The 23610-nt window shown below is 39.2% G+C and overlaps 3 protein-coding genes across 5 annotated transcripts; 1 reads left to right on the plus strand and 2 right to left on the minus strand.

Moving 5' to 3' along the window:
- The first annotated feature begins 94 nt into the window (after positions 1-94).
- Positions 95-1137, plus strand: LOC126916417 (peptidyl-prolyl cis-trans isomerase-like 3). The gene is made up of 4 exons (XM_050722223.1): positions 95-254; positions 353-427; positions 511-791; positions 886-1137. The coding sequence occupies exons 1-4, from the start codon at positions 252-254 to the stop codon at positions 1010-1012; spliced, it is 486 nt and encodes a 161-aa protein (XP_050578180.1). The 5' UTR covers positions 95-251; the 3' UTR covers positions 1013-1137.
- Positions 448-5188, minus strand: LOC126916392 (sarcosine dehydrogenase, mitochondrial). Its single transcript, XM_050722169.1, has 15 exons — positions 4992-5188; positions 4828-4927; positions 4496-4752; positions 4127-4339; positions 3697-4026; positions 3418-3580; positions 3170-3317; positions 2938-3076; positions 2625-2822; positions 2267-2534; positions 2047-2176; positions 1725-1981; positions 1500-1662; positions 1297-1404; positions 448-1233 (listed from the first exon to the last, which is right to left on the minus strand). Exons 1-15 carry the CDS (start codon positions 5022-5024, stop codon positions 1128-1130), a joined length of 2613 nt encoding a protein of 870 aa, XP_050578126.1. The 5' UTR covers positions 5025-5188; the 3' UTR covers positions 448-1127.
- A 486-nt stretch (positions 5189-5674) lies between these two features.
- On the minus strand, positions 5675-23575 carry LOC126916382 (E3 ubiquitin-protein ligase HERC2). Of its 3 annotated transcripts, none has more exons than XM_050722129.1 (13): positions 23443-23575; positions 22766-23345; positions 22479-22679; positions 22193-22403; positions 21708-21965; positions 9432-21619; positions 9027-9350; positions 8601-8910; positions 7715-8436; positions 7140-7578; positions 6794-7017; positions 6565-6719; positions 5675-6490 (listed from the first exon to the last, which is right to left on the minus strand). In XM_050722129.1, exons 2-13 carry the CDS (start codon positions 22956-22958, stop codon positions 6257-6259), a joined length of 15459 nt encoding a protein of 5152 aa, XP_050578086.1. In that variant the 5' UTR covers positions 22959-23345; positions 23443-23575; the 3' UTR covers positions 5675-6256. The 3 variants fall into 3 exon arrangements, with proteins under 3 accessions (XP_050578086.1, XP_050578084.1, XP_050578085.1); XM_050722127.1 differs by having other exon boundaries at positions 23429-23574; XM_050722128.1 differs by having other exon boundaries at positions 23436-23564.
- Positions 23576-23610: the final 35 nt, after the last annotated feature.

Genomic DNA, 23610 nt, shown 5'->3' on the forward strand with positions numbered 1-23610 from the left:
GTATTTTTTATTTTTTTATATCCTCCTACATTTTATTTTAAATTGATATATTAATAAAGATTCGATTTCGTTTCGAAATAAATTCATACACTTGATTTCGTTGGTAATTCTATAAAATTCAACATGGCTGTCGATATGTATACGTATCGATGTACGTTCACTTTTTTTTATTGACGCATAGTATAGTGAATGCATACCATAACAAATGATATGTTTTCTCTTTTGCAAATTAATAGATCACTTTATTGAAGATGGTGCGAGTGTTATTTTTATTTTTGTTATTAATGTTACAAATTGCATATTCTTTAATATACATAAATGGTAATAATTTATCAGCAATTTTCATTTACAGAGCGTAACTTTACATACTGACGTTGGAGATATAAAAATAGAATTATTTTGCGAATTATGCCCAAAAACGTGCGAGGTAGAACTTTTTACACTTCCTAGATTCATAATAATTATTTATATTATACATAACTGTGTTAAGGTTACATATTTATTTTACAGAACTTTCTCGCTTTGTGTGCTAGCGATTACTATGACAATTGTTTATTTCATCGAAATATAAAAGGTTTTATAGTACAAACTGGAGATCCTACGCATACTGGTAAAGGTGGAACATCGATATGGAATCGTAAATTTGAAGATGAATTTAAAGAAGAATTGAAACATAATGCAAGAGGATTGATTTCTATGGCTAACAATGGTCCAAATACGAATGGAAGTCAATTTTTTATAACATATGGACCTCAACCACACTTGGACTTGAAATATACTTTATTTGGAAAGTAAATTTGTTTTCTAATTTATTTTAGTGTTTAAATCATAAATAATAAATTAGTATTTGATGTATTTAATGAATGAATTTGTTATTACTTTTAGGGTAATAGATGGTTTAGAAACTCTTGAACAGCTGGAAAAATTACCAGTAAATCCTAAAAATTACAGACCGCTTACAGAAACTCGAATTAACAGTGTAACTATACATGCTAATCCTTTAGCAGGATAATTATAGATATATTAGAAAAACACAAATATTTCAATTTTTAAAAATCTCTTAAACTTGAAAATTGTATTTTCATATATTAAAATAATAATTTATTAATAAGATAAAATATATTTCCTTAGCAAAGATCTACTGTGTATCGTTTCCCCATAGCTTCAATTTCATAATTAGCACTTTCTAGAAATTCCTTTGTTACATTTTCCCCGTTTGGATGTTTAATGTACCTAATATTAATCAATATTAGTTCTATAACTTTTTATTATTACATTCAATGTTATCTTACTTACCCATGCCCAATTACATTTCCATTGCTGTATCCCTGTTCTACTCTACGTAAATAACCAACAAGGCAATTATTTCTGTAAATAAGTTCCATTCCCCATAATGGAACGGTGCTGTCATAATATATGTTATTAGTATTATTTTATCAAAATTGAACATGAAAATTGTATTTTATAATAATCTTTTATAATAATGTTATAGTACATGCCTGTTTAAATAAATATGCACCAATTTCTTTTTGATACCAATTTTTCGCAATCGATCGACAGCTGTTTTTCCCAAGTATTCTCCAGTATTGCGACAAATAGATTCAAGTCCAGCTTCAATGGGATTATCATCTGCTCTAAGATCTAAGCCCCAAAGAAGGTAGCCTGAAAATTTAATCATATTAATAACATATACATTAGTAAATTAGTTAAAATTAGTCACATACCTTTTTCACAACTGAGACTATGCAGTGCTCGATAACCGGCATGTTTTATATTATATGATTTACCACAATTTATTAATGTTTTATAAACTATTTGACAAGATGATTTTGGAATATGTAATTCGAAACCAAGTTCACCAACGAAACTAAGTCTAATTAAACGTATCGTTTCGTTTTTAATCTTTACCAGTTTTGTAGTTGAATATTTGAAAGATTCATCTGAGATCTCGTCTTCAATTAATGTCTCAATTACTTTTCGACTATAAGTAGATGCATTAATTTATAGACTGGAGTTTGAATAATAAAAATGTATATATTACCGTACCTATTAGGTCCTTGCACGGATAAAATACCAATTTGCTCAGAAACATCATGTAAAGATACATCAAAGCCCTTTTCCATTATTGCTTTCTTCATATGAGCCCATGTATGATAAATTGAAATACCATTTGAGACTAACAACGAAAGTAAGACATTGCTATTTCGTAATTCGCGATAGTAACATTAATTTATTTTAATACTATTTTACTTAAAAATTAATTTACCAATATAAAAGGCTTTTTCTTTAAATATCGGATTTACAATTCCACTTGAGCCAGGTTCCAAAACTGTAACTGTACAATCTGTTTCGACTCCTCCAGCATGATTCAGCATACAAGTGTAAATTGTTTTATTAAAGTTGCAATTCGTGTTTGCCGTGAATAAATAATCTGCCGTATTTTGAGCATCAGGTCCACAAATATAAAATTTTCCAAGGTGAGATGTGTCAAACAAAACAACATTTTGACGACAAGCAAGAACTTCTTTCCGAATCTAACAAAAAATTATTTGTTATTGATAACTTTCTTTTCTCCTTACCTTTATTTTTCTTTTTCTAAATATATTTTAATTTCAATAGCTTACTATCTCGTTACATGGCGAGAAATTAAAGCTATATTCTTTTTCTAATATTGTACGATAATAATCATTCTGATTCTTTGCTGTGCCATAATGTCCACCATAATCATATGACAGAATTTCTACTTTGTTAGTTGAAGAGAACCATGCAGGACGTTCCCAACCTTGACATTCCTCCATAACAGCACCTTCTTCGACAAGTAACTGCAGTGCATTAAATAAATAAGAATGCTTTGTTTTTTTCTGATGCATTCAGTAGAACATTTATTTATTGATGTCATTAAATAAAAAACACTATGCATAACTATTTTTATCTTACACTGTGAAAAGGATCCACTTTAAGATTTCTTCCACTTAATGGTTCATCATGTGGAAATATAATGCTGTAATTTTTTGCATAGGCTTCATGAGATCTCTCATGTATCCAGACCATGTTGTTTCTTTGTTCTGGTAAAAATCTATGAATCAAATAAAGATATAAAATTAATATGATCAGATAAGATTGAAACAAAAAAAAAAAAACAAAAAAAAAAATAAATGATAAATTCCACCTTCTGATATCATAGTTAAACATGTATTTATCTGGTCGACCATTAATTATCCAATGTGCAATTTGTTCTCCGCATCCACCTCCCAACATCATTCCAGCACTATTATAACCACAAGAGTAGAAGAATCCAGAACAATTTGGATCTTCACCTTTTGAATTCAATGAAAATTAGAATTGGAGAATTGAAAATTAGAATAAGAAATAAAAGGTGTAATATATATATATATATATAAAGGTATTTTTTCATACCCATAATTGGTCTATGATCGGGAGTAAAACTTTCTGGTCCGCATATTGTAGTTCTTATTCCAACTGTTGATAATTTAGGAATCAATTGAGTCATTGATTCTAGATGTGCATTGAAGATATTCCAATCTAATTCATAGAGGCAGAATGAAAAATGATCTGGAGCCTTTTATGTAAACAAAGAATATGATTAATATTGGTAAAATTGATTCTTTTTTTGGATACATTTAAGATACTTGTTGATTATGTGTTAAAAGTGACAATGAATTAATGTAGACTCACAGATGATAATATAATAGGATTCTGTTCATAACCACCTATAGCTATTGAGCTACCCTGAATTCGATAATACAGACTCGCATCAGGATCTTTAATATTTGGAAGATTCTGCAATCCTTTTATGGGTTCTGTAACAATGTAAGCATGCTTAATTGGTGTTAGAGGAATATTCATATTAATCATGTTTGCTACACTCTTTGACCAAGCTCCAGCAGCATTGAGAACAACATCTGTTTTTATGACTCCATATGGCGTCTCTACAGCGTAAACTTTTTTATTATTCTTAATAGTTTCCTTTGTGAGTATCTTCATAACAGGACAATCTTCGATAATCTAAACAATTTTAATAACTTCATTAGTATACTTTTCTTTTTCTGATTATTGCTCTTATTTGTAAAAGAAAAAAAAAGGAGACTTATTAAATAATTACTACCTGACAACCATTACTTTTTGCTGACTTTGTCAAAGCATTAATTAACATGGTCGGGTCAATAACTCCATCTTCTGAAGAGTAAAATGCTCCCTGAATAGTGTCCTCATTTAACAAGGGAAATAATTCTTTTGCTTCTTGGGGCGAAATTAAATGTGCTTGAATACCAAAAGCTTTTGAGCCAGTAACTAGCCTTCTATATTCATTTAAACGTTCCTGTAATATGTAAATAATGTTAAGTATTAAATGCTAATAACAACAAAAATATATTAATGATAATGACAATTATAACAATAACAGTAATAGTAACATTAAATGGATAATTATCTAGAATAAGAAGAGGAGAAGGAAACCAGTATAATGAATATTTACATTGGAACGTGCAATGTAAAGTCCACCATTGTTTATCCATCCTGGATTTATTCCAGTTTCTTTTTCTAGGGAGTTAAAAATACATTTTGTTGTATTTAATAATTCCATTTCAACATCACTTGGACCTCGTATACTCCATGTAAGACCTGCAGTGTGCCACGTAGTACCAGACATTAATTTTGATTTGTCTAATAGCACAGCATTAATGCCACATTTCCCTAAATGATAAAGCGCATTACAACCCGCACTACCCCCACCTGAAAGTGATACATTAACGTGTAAGTTATTTTGAACATTAGGACGTAAAATACTTAGAGAATTTTGTTACTTACCTACTATTACAACATCTGCATAATCTGGTAACTGTATTATGGATGATAAATTCAGTGTTCTTGTTACTGATTTTGTGTAATTAATACACACTCTATGAAACTGAAAATAATTTATTAGAATCTTAGTAATTTCTATATGAACTAAAACAAACAGCTACAAATACCTTGTGCTTTATTAAATGGAACATGTTTTTCATATGAAGAGAAACAGTATGAATTTACATTATCCCAATGATACACTCCATACAGTCAAACCGTTCTATTTGTATTTTATCTTTTTAATGACCACATTTATCAATTCACATTAACAAATATACTCATTAATCTTCTACAATATTCAGTGACGATTCTCTTGTATTGATGTGCAATTATATAGAAAGAATTTAAAAAGTAATACATCTTTTTTAAATTGATATGAAAATATAAAATACCTCGATTAATTAGCTTGTTTGTCTATGATATAAGAATTATCATTATATGGAAAGAATGAAACTTTTGTTATATTCTTTATTATTAATAATTACGCAAATAAATCGTTTTTATTTTATTTCTACTATAAATACTCTTTAACAAAGGCAATGAGAATTATTTATGATTATATTTTAGTCTTACAAAATGCAAAAATGATCTTTAATAGAATCAAATTTAATGAAATTTCATATGTATCTAATAATATGATATTATTAAGTAGCATTCTTTCCACAATATCTCTTACTTCTTTAATAAGTAAAATTAAATATTATTCAAAAATATCGTTCAACGTAAACCAACCATACGTGTTCCGTAATAACAATTAGTTCGTAACTCTTATTCTTGTCTTTTCATAACAACAATTATAAAAGGCAAATGAAGATATACAACAATGTAATTCAAATGTCAGTATGCTCATGCGTACATAGATATATATAAAGTACATACATAAATACACACAGTCTTTCAATCATACAGATATTAAATATAAATACAAAATAAATAAATAAGTGAAAAGATTGCGTGTACGCAGGCATACAAATAATATATGTATATATGAAAAATTATATATTAAATATTATAGTTTGTAATAATAAATATGTCAAATTTAGTAATATTCTAGAGTATCTTCGATGCCAAGTAATACAGCTTTTATAATACATTTTTAATAATTCACGCATGTGTATTTATGAGAGAGAGAGAAAGACAAGGAGAGAGAGAGAGAGAGAAAGAGAGAGAGTGTGGTACAGTTGTTACGCTTAATAAATCTAAATTACACAAATTTACAAGCAAAAATATTTCTTACACTTAATCGAAATAAAAACGAGGAAAGTGATGTATGTTGTTTTCCTTTGGCTTACAGAAATTATTATTTTACCAATTGGTAACCAACTTTGTTCATTAATCGAAGAGATTAGAGAGTTAATTGTAAGGAAAAAAAATTGCAGAATCAATTTTATTAAAGCGATATGTACTCTTCGCTAGCAAGGCTGTCCGTTTCTTCGGTGTCTGAATTGGTCGCAGCTTGTACTCTAGCATATTCATCGGTGTCGATGCTTTTGCAAAAATGTATTGCATATTTTAATTTCTGTCGCAATACTGGTTTACACGAATACCTTGGCATTTTCAAGAGGAAAAAACATGTGTAACTTTCAGGAAGAAAATGATCCGGTGGATTGTATTTATCCATTACCTAAAATGGATTAGAAAAAGTAAGAATAACAAATAAACAATTGTAAAAAGGTATTAAAAATTACTTGACATTACTTGTAAAACAAAATCTCTTCCACGAAAATCGGCAATTGTTCGTGGCAAACGAGTTCTACCCCAAACGAATCGTAGAAACAAAGATCTTTCTTGATTGGAGAACTCTTCCATTACTTCCCAGAACCATTGTATTAAAGGAGCAGTGGCTTCAATGCCTAAAACAGCAGAAGTAGAGATTGAAACTTAGAAAATTTAACCGTATCGGTAAATGTATCGTTGATATTTATACCTTTATAAGTTGCAACAGATTTCAATAAAGTAAGTGGTATATCTGGACTGCCACAAACCATTGTTTCTAGTTCAGGTCCGCTAAACAACGCGAGGAAGGGTACAGGTATAACTTTTGACATTCCTTCGCGAACAGCAGCCACCTGAGCATCAAACTCGTGTAATCTATAATTTAATGCCAACTGGACATACTCGTGTTTATTTTCTGGAGTAATTTTTCGATATCTGAAAAGAAGAATCGATGTCGATGATATATTTATTAAAAAATGAAAGCTATATAGATAAATGCTAAAGTAAATGAATCATCAAGTAGGAATAAAAAAAAATATTTACGATAAAGTAAATACCTGCTGGACAAAGGTATGTCATGTCCTACAGCAGACGGTGTGGAAAATGGCATCTCAAGAGTTTGAAATACCTTTTCATCAGGCTCCATATCTCGGATGCATAATAATCCGGGAACATAGTCCCTATCAACTTCGGTCAAATCCGCAGGTGTTAAGGATATACCTGCGAGCTGTTTCCATACAGGTTCTGCCAAGTTCAAACTTAATGGGCTACCAGTTCTTATTGCTATGCCCATTAAAATTCCAAGAAATCGAAACATGTTCATATGTAATGGCGAATCGACCATTGGATTCAGAAGAAAACAATCTCTGTTAGTGCCGTTATCGTCTCGACCATTCGGCGTTGGTATAAGCAAAGGTAAAGAACCATTTTGTAATTCGTCACATATTTCCGCTATACTCTCGCTATAACCACCACCGCAATCGTCTACGCTTTCTCCTGTTGAGAATGTGAGACGATCTTATTAAGGTATATATTAATCTGTACTTTTTGTTAGTTCTCAAACTTCTTTTTTCTGTTCTATATTTTTCTTTTTCATTGTTCGTATCGAATAGTAAAATTATATTTAACCCACCGATAAACTTTACTTTCCAGACCCTATGAGGAAAGAAGAGCACATCTTGCGTTAACAAAGACATCTTAGAGACCATTTGTCCAAAAACGGATTTAATGCCATCTGGTCCCGCCAATCCAGCTTTACTTCTGGCTCGTTTTACTTGTATTCGATTTAATTCTATTACTGGCCCGTGTTGTCGATCTCTAACCATTGTTGCTTGAACCACTTTACGAAAAGTTGCTTCTTTAATGCTGTATACTAACATAGGAGCCAATTTACTCAAGCTGACGGGACCGGTGATTGGGAACATTGGCAAACATGGGCAAAGTAATTCGGCAAAATGATGGAGAAGTACTAATCGATTGTGTAACACAGGGAAAGGTAAATCCTTTACCAAATCATATTCCATTGGTGTAGTAGCAGGCATTCTGCTTTGAGTAGCTTTCATTGTACTCCATGCTAAAGTATGAGCACTGCCACAAGCAACCCGAGTTATCTTTTTACCCTGTAACGCATGGACCAGTCTTGGTCTCTGAAGTGCGCTTGTTGTTCCATCGCCTAACTGGCCTTCATCATTATCTCCCCATGTGAAAACTTCTCCCTTATCGGTACATGCTACGCAATGTAATGAACCTGTTGCTATCGAGATGATCTTTTTCCCTTGAAGGGCTGCTACTTTACGTGGTCTTCGAACATGATCATCTGTTCCATGACCCAAACGATGATAGTCTCCTTTACCCCTATTTATGTATAAAATTTAATCACCCACTGTTTAACTGCTTAAGAACAATGCGAAGGATATGAAAGGGGAGGGGAAGGGGAAGACGAGAAAAGAGAGATAGTTGAAATGTATTGACGAACCAATCAAAATCGTCGTCGAAAGATCGATGATTCGGATCCTTACCATGTATATATTGCTCCCGATCTTGTCAAAGCTACCGAGAATTGACTGCCGCATTCAACTTTAATAACACCAAGTCCTGCGAGAGATTCGATCTTCATTGGAATTTTACAGCCATCGCTACCTCCTCTACCTAATTTTCCATAGTCTCCATCGCCCCAACTCCAAACGTTATCATCATCGGTAACACAAAGAGTCTGCGCGTCACCGCTTCCGCATGCTACGTCGATCACCTTGTAATCTTGCAGAGCTTCGACCAGTTTGGGTGTTAATTGATCTTCGCTATCTCCATGACCTAATCGTCCGTATCGACCTGTAATCGATAAATCTTATATTTGCTTGGATTATACATACGTTTTGATTTGCTTCTATTTATCTTTTCATTTGTTCTTGTTCTAGTATCCTTTTTTTCCTGACTCCCTGCTGTACCTTTTCCCCAAGTATAAAGCCAACCGGCACTCGTGATTGCTGCGCTATGATGGCCACCGCAAGCTATATCAACGATCTCGGTCCCCAATAACTCTTCGATTAATTTCGGTCGGTCGTACATCAACCTGTTTCCATGACCTAATTTTCCGTCGTCTCCTTCTCCCCAAGAATAAACGTGTCCCTCAGAACTTAGAGCAAGGCAGTGTTTACCTCCTGAATTGACGGCCACCTTCTTAACGAAAACATGTTGGATGGATTCTAAAAGAGTCGGTACCATAACAGAGTCCGTCCCTCCGATACCTAGACGCCCGGCGGCGCCGTAACCTATCCGTAAAGACAAATAATAAGATTCAGTAGAGCGGAAGTTAGATCAGAGGAGGAGAAAGAAAAATAAAGAAGCTTTACCGGTTGCATAGACCTTCCCGTCAGCAGTGACCGCTAGTAAAGTTTGTTCTCCACCGGTGAGCTGAACGGGTCGAAGCGCGGACAAGCTCTCACAGAGGACAGGTAGTTTCACTTTTGCTCCCTCAAGTCCACCCAATTGACCACGATGATTATGTCCCCAACCATAAATTGCTCCGGAACCATCCCACGATAATGTCCAATCTTCCGGCCTGCGGTTCAGCCACTGTAACAGTTGCTCGTCGTGTTCCTGCTTGAATAACTCGTGACTCTCATGATCCTTGGTATTTCCCTCTCCGTCCGTGATCATCTCGTTAATTCTTTTGGTAACTTCGAGACAAAACGCTTTTGGAAGGCGTGTCCGATTTACGAGAGACTTAGCGACCCGTGCCGATAGACAATACCTTCGGAACCAAGACCATTTGTGAATTTCCGAGCAGCATTGCATCGTGTCTAATTCGAGGTCACAGGCAAGCGCGACAAGAACCTTAAAAAAGTCGCTGTGCATCAATTGCTTTCCACCGCGGACCAAAGGATCTTCATAGGTGTATTGTTTGAGTAATGCTTGAGGTAAAGAGCCAAGGAGCGAAGAAAGCGCGACTTCTGGACGTATACCCGGTCCACTAGTATAAACGACTTGCAATTTTTTTAACGCCCACATTCGTTGTTGAGCGGATAATACGCTCAGTTGACTACACTGAGCCAGGGTAGCAGCTAATCGAGTGGCGATATTCCTATCCAAGGTGATCAGGGTGTTGTCCAAAAGAGATTCAGCAAGCGCGATAGCTGGCTGTGATAGAACAGCCCTGTCCGAGACTAGCTCATGCGGTGCAAGACTCGCGAGTATAGGATAGACAGTGAATCGCCATCCCCAACCGTTCACCGATCCGTCCGAGGAGAATCTCCATCTGAGCTCATCGCCCGAGATTCGAATCTCGGCGGCCCACTCGCTCCATTCTCTGCCGGATTTCACAGCTAGTATTCGATTGCTGGAATCCATGATGGTCAATGGATCATGACGTCTCTCGGTAGAGCAACGTCGATCGAATTCAACTCTAAGAGCTTCAGCGCCGGGTACCTTCACATGCCCGGTCAACGTGGTACCATCTATGTACGGATGTGGACTTTCTTGTACGACCGGTTGAGGTACGTTGCTTCTATTACTCGAATTTACTACCGTATCTTCCAATTCAGTGATACAAAGCTCCAGCACCATACTACGAATCGAATGGTTTGTTTTTGCTAGTGCGATTAATACCGAAGATATCGTCTCTTTCGCTCCTCTGCATATTCTATTGGCAACCGCCAATTTTAGAAGATCGACCAGCATTCTGGCGTCCTCCTCTGTCAACGTGCATGTAAAATCATCCAAGTTAGAATCTGCGGCGGATCCTTCACCAACTATTTGAGCATTAGAGGTGAGAGTAGCCGCGATCACGCTCATCGCACTGCTTGACATTTTTGAAGCACGCGAAGATAAACTGGCCGAACTGGACATCGAGGGAAACACCGCCGCCAACGGATAATCTTCGGACTCGGGACTCGTTCGCGGACTATTGTTTACCAGATTAACCAATTCTGCCGCGTTCGCTGGTGCTTCTCCGCCACCTTGCGCGCTGTCTCCCACATTCTGATAGACGTGACTATGACTACTTCCTGAGGTGATGTTGGTCGACCCAACGGTAACAGTTCCGTCCGGCGCCGGCACTTCGCTCACCAAGCAACCTACTGTACCACCGTTTCCAATATTAATACCGTACACATTGCCACCGGTATTGCCAGTGTTGGATTTTAACGTCGAATGACTTTGCAATGCTGTCACTACGATGATTCGAGCTTGTATTATACGAAGAGCGTTTATCACGTGTTGCAATGCTTGTTGTTTCGCTACGTTACTTTCTAGCGAGAGAATGATGCTCGAGAGAGAAGGTCTGTTGCCGCAGGATTGGCCGGAATTGTGAACGATCGTGTCACCGGTACTGGTAATTTCGTCGCTGTTCGCGGAGGGAATGGTAGACGATATTGTGGAGCAAGAGGGTACTGGGCAGCCGTTCGAATCCGTTGTATCCGTACCGTGGTTGACAATGCTTTTAAATGTTAGCGATATTTGACCAAGTGGATCTTTCTCAGTTGGAAACATGACAGGTTCTTGATTGTTGGTCGCCGGTTGATCGGTCAAGACCCAGGCAATACTGTGACTGGAGCCGCAAGATACCCGATTAACTCTCGCATCGTCCAATTCATGCACCAGTGATGGCTTCTTATTAACGATCGTCGAACCATTTCCCTGTTGACCATGGTCATTGTCACCCCAAGCGTATACTTGTCCAGTGTCCGTAACCGCTAAGCAATGAAGAGCACCAACAGCCACATGTACTACCTTCTTTCCACGAAGTCCTTCGACCAGCGTTGGTTTCCGAACGTGATGATCGTTTCCGTGACCAAGTCGAAAGTAATCGCCTTTGCCCCACGTCCATACCTCTCCGTATTTCGTCAATGCCAGGGAAAATTGAGCTCCGCATTCGATCTGCACTACTCCCAAACCATTCAGCCGATCGATCAACAAGGGCGTGTAACAACCGTCGCTGCCTCCCCGACCCAGTTTACCGAAATCTCCGTCACCCCATGAGTATACCGATCCGTCGGCTGTTAATGCCATTGTTTGCGCATCCCTGCTACCGCACGCGACCTGTATCACGCGCTGACCGACTAGAGATTGTACCAGTTTCGGCTTCATTTGCGTGGCTGTGTCGCCGTGGCCCAATCTTCCGTACTCCCCTAGTCCCCAGGTGTATAACTCTCCGCTGCTTGTTATCGCAGCCGAGTGTCCGGACCCACACGCGATATCACGTATCCTTTTTGACTTTAAAGATTCGATTAACCTTGGCTTATCCAGGGAAACAGAATTCCCGTGACCGAGCTTGCCGTCCTCCCCCTCACCCCATGAGAAGATTTTACCGTCCTGGGTGAGGGCCAACGCGTGCTTTCCACCCGAGTGTACAGCCATCTTTTTGATCATATACTGGCTCAAGAACGGAATGAGCTTCGGTTCGCACACGTTGCTGTCATCCCCGAGGCCGAGTCGACCGTTAGTTCCTTCTCCACAGGCGTACAGTTTCCCTTCCTGGCTAACCACGAACAAAGTTTTACTGCCACCGGCGATGTGAATAGGTTTTAATTTCGAGAGAACTTCGCTGTAAACCGGTAACTTAATCTTCGATCCTTTCAGTCCGCCAAGTTGATCTTTGTCATTCAATCCCCAGACGTAGACGGCCGAATGTTGGGGCGGTGGCTCGGATCCATGCTGCAAGTTCATCTGCTCTTGAACGATCTCCCAATCCGAGGCCAGAAATGAAACGGACGTTGCCAAGTGATTCTCAAACATTTTTCTCTTGCCGATTATTTGAAGGCCGCGTATCTTGCAATCTATCCCACCGTTTCGGCATTGCTTGATCGCTATTTCGATGCAAGGGTAATATTCTTTGGTATCCTGGAGTAAGAGAACGCTCGTGTCAGTACGCCGTACGCTGATCGTCGCCAATTCTACCAAACTATTGAACGACTCGCCAACGTTTACCGCGATCAGCGATGGCATATAACTGCTGTCTTGCGGATTCACCATTATTTTCAGTGAATGCACCAGTATGCCCGGCAACATTTCCATATGAATCCAATGCTTTCCCTGAGAACCGCAACTCTGCCAGTAAAGACCAGATCCATCGACTAGCCGAGTCGCCCAACTTTCTCGCGAGGAAACGCTCAATGTTCGTATACATTTGGACCAGTCGTCGATCAGGGACGATTCCGTGTAGTCTTGCCTGTGATACCTTCCCGGCTTGCCGGCATATACCGCCGCCGAACCTGGCTCCACGATTCGATTGAATCCGTGTCGGTGGCATCGTTTCGTATAAAAACAGTTTTCGCAGAGATTATAACTCTCGCAATACTTACATTTAAATCGCGGGCCGGATATCGGTAACAGGTGACAAGAATTGCACGAGACTGAATGGTGACAGGAGGGGACCCGCTCCATTTCTATCGCGCAGCCGGTCCAACCGCTTTGTTGCGGAAAATCGACCGACACATCTTTCCCGTTGTTTATTATGCTTGTAACCACTCCGACGCTTTGATGGTTCACCGTACCCCATTTATACTTAGGTACGGTCACCGAAGCCTTCACTCTCACTTTATCACCAATCTTCAGCGTGGCTGGGCCTGGTATCGCTGGTGGATGACCAAGAAGTTCTATGTGGATGAACCTTACCCAATAAGTACCGCCTTTGCGCTGCCACGCAACTTGAACATTCAAATCGTGTAAACCTTCCGGATCGATTTTTATCACCTGACCAACGTCGCCGTATTCCACTTCCTCGTAGCTTTTACAGCACCGTACTAACATACCCGGTATTAGATTATCCCTCACATAGATCGCGTATTCGTCAACTGACAAGAAATCGGAACGTTTCATATAATTCGGCGGTATCATCGAAGAAGAAACAGCGTCGTGCGTCGACGGAGATTCATCGATATTTTCGCTCGTTGAATCCTCCGGATCAGATAACCCATATACACTGGATAACGTTTCGCTATCACTCAATGCTGCGTCAGGATTTTCAAGGAGCCAGGCCACCACGCTTTCTGCCGTGATGAGCCCAACTGCCGTGCTCAAACTTTTGATCGCAAATTCCACGCTCCTCTTTGGAAAACCCATTTCCGTCAGTTGCGCAACAAGAGGACTCATCGGCGGAGGACTTTTCCTTCCACTACTTCTGCAATGTTTCCTTTGACTAGACGTCAACGATACCAAGGAACAATCGGATGCGGGAGAATCTGGTTCCGAAAATGGACCTGCTGTCGTTGGCATAGCCGTTCCTGATGCTGATGCAGACGCAGACGCCAAACCGCATGTTGATGCTGTTCCCACTCCTATTCCCGGCCCAGCTGTCGCCGCTGTCGTTGTCATTGTAGTCGTCGTTCCTTGAATCGGTGAATGTCTCAATTCGGAAGCTAAATATTGAGAAACCGCTAGAGCGGCCTCTTCCAATTCCTTAAGTTTAAATATCGGCTTCAATGGTTGCGGTCTCGTAGCTCGTATTAACATCTCTTGGAACAGAGTCGTCCGTCTAGTGCGACCGTCTCCTCTACCATCGACATTGCTATTCGTGCCATCTATATAATTATCTTCGCCATCCATGTCTCCGTTGACGAGATTACCTTCGACGTGCTCATGGTTTCGATTACTGCTTCCAACATTCTCAAACTTGTCATTGTTGTTGATGTTCTTGTTTTTATCGCTGTTGCTACTATTACCATTGTTTCTGCTACTGTCGCCTATATTCGCTATGATATTATCGTCCTCACCCTCCTCCTCCTCCTCGTCGTCGTTACCATCGTCATCGTTCTCCTCGTTATCATTCTCTTCCACGTCGTTGCCGTCGTCGTTGTTGTCGTTGTTTCCATCGTGATCGGCATCGACTTGATCGATACAACTAACAGTGACCATAGCACATTTAATTGCGTCCTTGTCCCATTGCCGGCCATTCACGTCGCAACCACTCTCCTCGTCGATGTGTCCGTTATTATGATGATGATGATGGAGATGATAGTGATGATGATGATGATAACGATGATGATGGTGATGATAATGGTGATGGTTGTGCTGGTGATTGTTGTTGTTGTTGTTGTTATGACTGTTATTGTTGTTGTTACCATTACTGCAATTGCTATTGCTGCTACTGTTATTACTGTCAATCACGTATTTCAGTATCTTTCTTAATTTCGTCTGATAATCCAACAAAGCCTTCCCGGCGTTCAACGCAGCAAGTTGTTGCTGTTGATTACGTAGAATAGATGCGTTCACAGAACCAGCTATTACCGGCATACCGTTCGGTCTCTTGTCCATTCCCCGATGACCTAACAACAAATTAGCCCAAGTAGACACGAAAGAATCAGGCATGGGCATTCGATCCAAACGGAATTTTTCGCAGAGTCGCTTCATGCTGAAAAACAGAATCTTCTTGCGTGCGTCACCATTCGTTTCATCATGTATCTGTACGAGAATCTTCGAATGTTTGGTAAATTTGCATATGGTACCGACCTGTCTGTCAATTTCAACCAAACCACCGATCCTCGGTCTATCGTCGAGACCTCCGACGACGATAAGAGCCGCCATCACCGTATCCTGTATGTTTACGCTATTCTCGCCTCCGTTCTCGTTCAATTGTATATGAAAGAGTGGGCCGTCGCTTAATAAGTCCGAGGCGAGTGATAGCTTCGAAGCGAGAAAAGCGTTCACGGTCGCGTTCCACTTTGAGAGGGAATGCAAAAATCTGGTTAGCGAAACAAGCTCCTCGACCACGGTGGAACTATGAGAAGCGGTCAAGGAGACGCGACATTTATTTGAATAAAGCTCTGAGGAAACACCCAGATTGCAGCTAAGAGCAATATGTCCCAATATACGGAAGACTTTTTCAAGGAAGGGCATCTGGATAGGATTGTCGGCCGACCAAGATGGTAAAACCACGGTGAGTAGACGCACCGCCATTATCTGTTTTTCCAAATCAGGATTCCTTTGTTCGGCAATTATGTTCAAAAGGAAATTGATCCAGGCCCTGGTGCTCAGAGATTTACAGAGTTCCGTAGACTTGGCGATCGCTCTCAACGAGCCAAGAGTCGCCCAAGTTTCGTGATGTTCTCGCGCGAGCTGAGAGTGCGCGTTAAACTCGGACTTGTACGCAGCAGATACGATACCGAGTAACACAGAGGCGAGTATCTTTATAGCGGAAGGGGTGACCCGATCAGCCTCGATGCCGCAACAGAATAAAAGAACGCGGAGTACGGTAACGGAGGCGGATTTTAGACAAGTGGTCGGGTGCATGTCCAACAAATCGTTTCTTTTATTGTTTTTAGCCAGATTGTGCGGCGTATCACTCTCACTGTCGGTTTCTGGCGGTGTTGGCGGTTCGGCCAGCTTTAAATCGTATTTTCCTTCCTTCCCCATACGATACGAATTGGTGGTGCCATTGTCCCATTGTACGCGAATCCAGCCGTCTTCGCCGAGTTCTCCGATCACTTGACCTTCACCCGGTGGAGGACCATCTTGATCTCCCCACTTCCAATCTACACCGCGTACCACTCTTGTACCAATTTTCATCATAGCCGCCAATTCGCTACCGGTCAGTTGAATGCTTTGCGGTTTGCTCCTCTCCAAACTGTCCTCGTATATAACCGTCACCGGCGCGTCTTTTGGTTTCGCATCCGCGTCCGCTTCGGCGTCTGCGTCCGTCTCCGTGGATGTCGATGGTCCGATCTGCCTGAGTAATGTTAAAATACTCGAAACACAACCAGAATTTATTAATAATCCGACTTCGTTTGCATGTTGATAATTGGTTAGTATGCCTAATATAGTCAACAAAAATCTTGCCCTAGGCAACTTTCGCAGCCAAGTGTACATTCCTTGATTCAAACTGCTCTTATCGCTGATTTTCGCTGGTTTTTGATTGCTCGGCAATTCTGCCTGAACAACGTACGCTCGCAAAGCTTGCACCGCCCAAGAAGTTACTTCTGCCTCGGCCAGAATAATTTTCGATTTCTGATAGGGTGTTACTGACTGAATGTTTTCGAGGCAATGCGTTATTCCATCAACTAAAGACTTATTCTCGTGGGATAGGCCGAGCCAACCGTTTAACAACGAATACTTTACCGATGTTATCAAATAATCCTTCTTCAGCAATTGTTGCATCATTAGGATTCCTTGCTCGCGTAATTTTGCCCGCTGCATCTGACAATACATGGCTCGACGTAGAGTTTCTACGTCTCCACCGTCCTCGGTGATCACAAAATTTATGATATTTACCATCAATTCGTTTGAATCGATATTCAAAGTTTTCTGTCTCATTCTTTCTGTAATCTTAGTTTTCTTGTTACCTGATAAATTTTCTAATCTCGGCGATGCAAGCGACTGTTTGCCGCTCGTTTCTTTCTGAGTCGAACTCGGAATCGAGATCGAGCTTAGTGTCAATGTCGGTGTTGACATTTGTGTTAACGTAGTCATCGTAGTCGTTGGCGTTGCCGTTGGCGTTTGTGTAGACGTTGTTGTTGTCGTCGTCATTGTTGTCATTAACGTCATCATCGTTGTTGCCATCGTCGTCGTCGTCGTCGTCGTCATCGTCGTCGACGTCGTCGTTATCATGGCCGCTGTCGTTGTTGTTATTATCGTCGATGACGTTATAGTCGTTGTTGAGGTTGTTGTTGCCATCGTCATCGTTACCGGCGTCATCATCGTTGTTGCCGATACGATTGATGTATCTTCGTCGGATTTGTTTTTCGATTTCGCATTCTGAATCGAAGCGTTTAGAATGTCTTCCGGCTTGCTCGGCGTGGAATCTTTGTTCTTTCGAATGTCCCTAATCATCGTTTTGACCGTTTTCCGAAATTTCGCAACAGTGTACAATAACTTTAAATCCTGTAGCCCTTTAATCTCATAACTAGTCGCGGACCTCACCTCGTGCAAAAGAAACCTACACTTCTCTTGGGCTGGAGCACACACTTCCTTGTAACTTCTATTCTGTTGTTGTCTGATCCTGATTAAATTCCATTTGGTTTGATGAATCGCTCTAATCACTTCGGCCAGTTGTTTGGTAAGTTTCGGACAGCTTTCATTTCCTGTTTCTTGATGATCGATTAGGTTTATCGCCTGATAACCCAGCGCAAGATGCTTTAATATAACCGCCATTAAAAGTCGGCTAACTTCCTCCACCGGGTGATCGCCGCAAAATTCAGTATGCGCTAAAAGATTATTCGCTTTCGAATATTTGTCGACTATCGTTAGGAAGGAATGCACTTGAGCATCGGTTTTATGAGTCTCGGCTAGGGCGTAAATGAATGTCGTAACTCGATCATCCTCTCGTCGTTCCTTTTGCAGTTCATTCTTGGTACGGATAGGAAGGGGAGGTTCCGTCGGTGAATTCGCGGCTGTCGAGGTATTACTTCTAGCTTCTCCTTTCTCCTCCTCGTAAGGATTCGGTGGTTGTAAGATTTGCAATCCACCTCGAAAAAAGTTCGCATTTAACCAGCGACCGGCTTCCTCTTCGGCAGTTTGTAACGGTAAACTCTGCCGCATCCTATGAGAGTGTAATCCTAAAAGAAAACCTAAAGCTCTTTCCGTGTCAAGTAAACAAGAGCATACGTCTGTCACGTCGATCGTAATCTCAGTGTTTTCCGGCTCAGAATGGCAATAATGCCCAACGAAATAAGAATCCATCATGGTTCGCGGTAGTTGGCCACGAGAAGATGACATGTTTGTCTCGGTACCGGAGCTAACATCCCAGTTAGTCACGGTTCTTTGAAGACCTTCCAACGAATTTGATCTTCCGTCAAATCGAACATCTTGAATATCATATACGTTGTTGTTTACTACCACCCAAAGGCCGCCATCGCGATTGTGGTTCTCCAAGTCAGCCCAACGAATGGTCGAAGGTTCATCCGAAATAGATATTTTATTGCCATGTTGCGGGGCTATGATGCCTGGCCAAGAAAGATCGTCCGTTTCGCTTTTCTCTATCGTTGGCACCAATTTGTTGAATCGATCGAGCGCGTCCAACATCGGTGCCATTACATCCATCCAATTCATATTTAAAAGTAATAATGGATAGTCAAGTTGCAACAAAATAAGGCAAGTAATCAGTTCGGGTAACAAAACGTTTACAATGTCGCCTCTTAGAACGGTACTAACGAATACGAACTGTTTGATGCTGGTGTTGGCTAATTCAGCTGCGAACGACATTATTTCGATTATGTGAATGCAAATTTGCGAGAGATATTTCTTTAAAAGAGACTCCGCACCAAGCATTTCTTGATCGCGCAACTTCTTCGTTCCAACGTCATCAATACACTCGTATACTTGAGCAATTAGTAATCGTTGAAATTTTAAAAGAAGATTTAAACTTGGAGAGTTATCGTTTCTTTGCGATTCCTCGTGACTACGATATTGTTGACTGAGCAGTAACCTAGACTGCGTGATACATGTGCCGTTTTTGATCAATTGTTTCACCAATTGTAACAACGATATACTCGTGTTGTTTTTTTCTGAATTCAATTCTTTTGCTTGTTTCGTATCGGTTGGTTTGCTCACGTTACTACTTGCGAGAAATTCCTTCTCGTCGGCAAGCTCGCTCGTCTCCGCCTTCACCGCGGTCTTCAACGCTAATTCCAGGCCACCGTCCGCCATTAGGCTAGAAACTAACAAGTCTGCCATGAACTGCTGACCGTTGCCAGCATTTACTTGCTCAAAATTGCTGCAGTTCGCTTTCGACAAGAAATTCGATAATGTTTTTGCACGTTCGTTCGCTGTCGGCAGTAAGATGCTCCAACCAGTCTGTAAAACGGCTTGAGCTGCTTCTTGGATAGTAGCTAGAATGCCGGAGCTGCTTGCGAGCGTAACACATCGTTGTTTCAACGAGCTTAATAATGGAGTATTTGATAATCCGACTGATTTGCTATCGATGTTATGAGTTATCATTGTGTGTAATTGTAATCGGATCAAATTCAACGTTGCGACCGCTAAACATTCACGATCCTGGGTAGGTGGCCGTGTGCCTGGCAATCCTTCGCATACCTTGTTCAATAACGTATCCAACAATCGGAAAGTTTCCTCACAAATATCCACAACGAAAGCTACTCTGTTCGCCACTGACCAAGCTGATGTGCACCACGCAAAACTTTGTGTCAGTCCACAAGCTAAACCAATTATATTCTTGCCGGATAACGTTGGACAAAGAGTCGGTTCGGGCACAACAGTGCCCAATGCCGGATCTATTTGACCATAATCGTTTCTACCCCATCCATATACCATTTGATCCTCTGTTAATGCCAATACGTGAAAATTTCCTACACATAATTCTTTCACTTTTTTTGGTTTCAATACCTCGATCACTTTCGGATATCTAATATGTTCCTCATTACCATGTCCCAGCCGATAACCTTCTCCTTTTCCCCAGGTATAAACTTCACCATACGCAGTTAAAGCTGCCGAAAATTGTCCACCGCAATACACTTTTGCCACGTTTATATCCAATAACTTATCAACTATCTTTGGCGTCTTAGATCCATCGCAGCCTCCTCTACCAAGCTTTCCATAGTTCCCGTCACCCCACGAGAATACTATACCAGACGCTGTGACGCATAAAGTCTGCGAATCTCCACTACCGCATGCCACATGTACAACCATGTGTCCGTTTAGAGCGGTCACTAACGTAGGAATCAAGACGTTATCTGAATTTCCATGACCCAGCCTTCCATAATTTCCTCTTCCCCATGTGTACAATTCACCGTTCGAACTAAGAACTGCCGAATACGTACTTCCGCATGCTATGAATGTAATATTTTTGTCAACTAGTGCTTCGACCAGTTTTGGTTCATCATACCATACTCTATCTCCGTGACCTAATCGTCCACCATCACCATTCCCCCACGAATAAACAGAACTATCTTGTGTTAAGGCTAAATAGTGTGTACCGTCGGAATGAGAGGCGATCATTGTAACCGGCTTCTCTGAAAATCCGTATACTCTTTGGGGATATTGAGTTTCTGACCCGTAATACATCATGTAAACGTTTCCACTAATTGAAAGAATCATCAGAGCTCTTTCGGTACAACAAAGTTGTTTGATCCCAAGCTCTGCAATCGCATCACAATAAAATGGAGAGGATCCACTGCTTAATTTTCCGCTTCCCCAACTTAGAACTTCTTGAAACGTTTGATTCTGATTCTTCTGGAATCTATCAGTGATAATTGGAGGCAGGAGAGGAGCAGCTAATCTACTCAGATTGCACATTATTATAACAGCAGCTTTTCGTAAATCTACAGACGTGGAATCATCTTCAGGAAGTCTCAAATACTTCAGTAAAACTTCGCAAGGACCTGGTGCAATATTTGTGTCTGTTCGTCTTGACTTAGAAGCTGGTATCATATTTAATCGTCTCAATAATGGTATCAACGGTGCCGTGCTTCCAGGTGGCATTACCCGATTATCTTGATGTTTGTGTTTACCACTTAGATGAAGTAACAAACAAACAGAATCTAATAAACTTGATAATGTAGCTCTTTGTGTCACCAATTCTAATAACAAACAAAGAGCCGTGTGCTGATCAGCTATTGGAATAGGACACCATGATCTTCCACTAACAATGTCCCTAAAAATATAATTATGTGTACTAAAAACATAAAAAATAAATTAATAGTAATAATATAATAAGTAATATGATAAAAAAATATAAATACCCTGTAACAACTTGTCTTAAAAATTTCGCTGATCGTTCCACTACTTCTAACCATACTTGAGAAACATTAGTTTCGTCAAAAAGCGTAGCTTCAGGTAATGATTGCAAGGCTTCCAACGACTCGGATAAAAGCTCGCTGCAAAATTCTACATCTTCTCCAGATCGCCAAGCCCGTCTTAAATATGCGAATGAGAAATTTAACGCTGCACGAGATCCCACGCGCGCTAAACCCAATGTTGGCTTCTCATTCGGCCTTACGCTAAAATCACATCAATATTTATATTTTCGATACATCAACATTATATATATATTCTAAAGAATATATAAAGAACTATTAAAACTATAATTATATAATTAATAACCACCAATTTATAATCAAATCGCGCACGTTTAAACACATATAATTCTTGTAATCTAAGGATATTTGTAATATTCAAGATATATAAGACATTTAAACGATTCTAGTCTTAAAATTGATTATTGTACATTTTTTGTAACTTGGCAGTAGGTTTTAATGTTGTTGAAATATCTGTAGTTTCTTGCGGTTTATGACGAGAAAGAGCCGTAAAATATCGTCTTGCTACTACCAAACGTTGTCTTAATCGAGTAGCAGACAAGGTACTGTTTGCAACTTCATAACATAATTTTCTTTGCTCCTTGATTAGTAAATTAATACATGTTGTTAAATCGCAAATAGCTGAAAAATGGTTAAAATGTTAGGAAAATTATACAAATCTTACAGATTATATTAGATTATATTAAAATTCTTTACAAGGCTGAGATCCCCAAAGCCAAGAATCCATTATGTGTTCAGCTAATATACTTTTTTCTACAAATGCACTTGTTCTTGCTGCTTCTTCTTCATCTAATTTTTGGCAAGGTCCACAATTGCAACCATGCTGTGGACCACAAATTCCATTGCAACAAGGACATGCTAATACACCCATGTTACAATAATAATGACCACTTTCACCTAAATATATTGAAACAGTATGTAACCAGTTAATATAAATGATTAATCTTAATTTAATAAATCTTTTTTATTATTCTTTTTCATACCTTTTCTAGCTATTATGCCTGCAGCATTGACTATGCCATCGCTAAAGGAACCCACAATTTCTCCATCTCGTACCATTTCATTCCAAAGTTCAGCTAAACCATCTCGATACAGAATACGTTTCAAATCTGTTTTGAGCCATTTTGCATCCAAGCGGATTTCTGGCCTCATTATAATATCGAATTGAATGCTCATATTAATTTTCTATATTTATATATATATAATATATATGTGTATATATACCAAATTTCCAGAAATTATTCAATTTCAATACAATAAAAAATATAATCTTGAAATTGAACTGGATTTTTTACATTATAATTCATAACTAAATGTGTAATACTGTGTAAAATAATTCCTTTATTTTTTAATCATTCTATAAACACATTGTATTCCTTTTTCTCTTTTAAATAAAAACTTTTCGGACTCCGAAAGTTTCCCACTCCAACTAAGTAAAATGAAATCTGAATTTTGAATAATTATCAGTGTTTCACAAAACTGTTTTTCGTAGGTTAGTTAAAGTAATGAAATAACATCTTCGATTTTTTCGAATAGGGACATTTGAAAGATTGTTTCTTAAACCTACAATAAAAAAATCAATGTTTATAAGAATTAATGATTGTCTCTTCCTTTAATATTATGATGAAAAGCTACTTTTGGCTTACAAATTACAATTTACATATGATTAAAGCTGTCACTTTTTAGTATCTTAAATTTGTTCAGTATGATTATATTTGATCACAACATCGTCAACTTTAATTTTTCCCAAAACATCACATGATCTTTGACTATGTATTGATCGTAAAAGAACGACCCTAACGATAGATACAAAGTCACGATAAACAAC

The sequence above is a fragment of the Bombus affinis genome, chromosome 5 (genome assembly GCF_024516045.1).
Source record: "Bombus affinis isolate iyBomAffi1 chromosome 5, iyBomAffi1.2, whole genome shotgun sequence".
In the NCBI taxonomy this organism is placed as follows: Eukaryota; Metazoa; Arthropoda; class Insecta; order Hymenoptera; family Apidae; genus Bombus; species Bombus affinis.

Excerpts from the sequence above, each read along its gene's own strand:
- LOC126916417 (XM_050722223.1), top strand. Across the intron at positions 428-510 it reads TATGCCCAAAAACGTGCGAG|AACTTTCTCGCTTTGTGTGC; the intron begins GTAGAACTTTTT and ends TTTATTTTACAG. Across the intron at positions 792-885 it reads AAATATACTTTATTTGGAAA|GGTAATAGATGGTTTAGAAA; the intron begins GTAAATTTGTTT and ends TATTACTTTTAG.
- LOC126916392 (XM_050722169.1), bottom strand. The coding sequence starts at position 5,024 with ATGAAAAACATGTTCCATTTAATAAAGCACAAG. Across the intron at positions 2,823-2,937 it reads AAGTGGATCCTTTTCACAGT|TTACTTGTCGAAGAAGGTGC; the intron begins GTAAGATAAAAA and ends AATGCACTGCAG. Across the intron at positions 1,663-1,724 it reads TAGTCTCAGTTGTGAAAAAG|GCTACCTTCTTTGGGGCTTA; the intron begins GTATGTGACTAA and ends TTAAATTTTCAG.
- LOC126916382 (XM_050722129.1), bottom strand. The coding sequence starts at position 22,958 with ATGAGCATTCAATTCGATATTATAATGAGGCCAGAAATCCGCTTGGAT. Across the intron at positions 8,911-9,026 it reads GCTTTATACTTGGGGAAAAG|GTCGATACGGACGATTAGGT; the intron begins GTACAGCAGGGA and ends TATCGATTACAG. Across the intron at positions 7,018-7,139 it reads GACATACCTTTGTCCAGCAG|ATATCGAAAAATTACTCCAG; the intron begins GTATTTACTTTA and ends TCTTCTTTTCAG.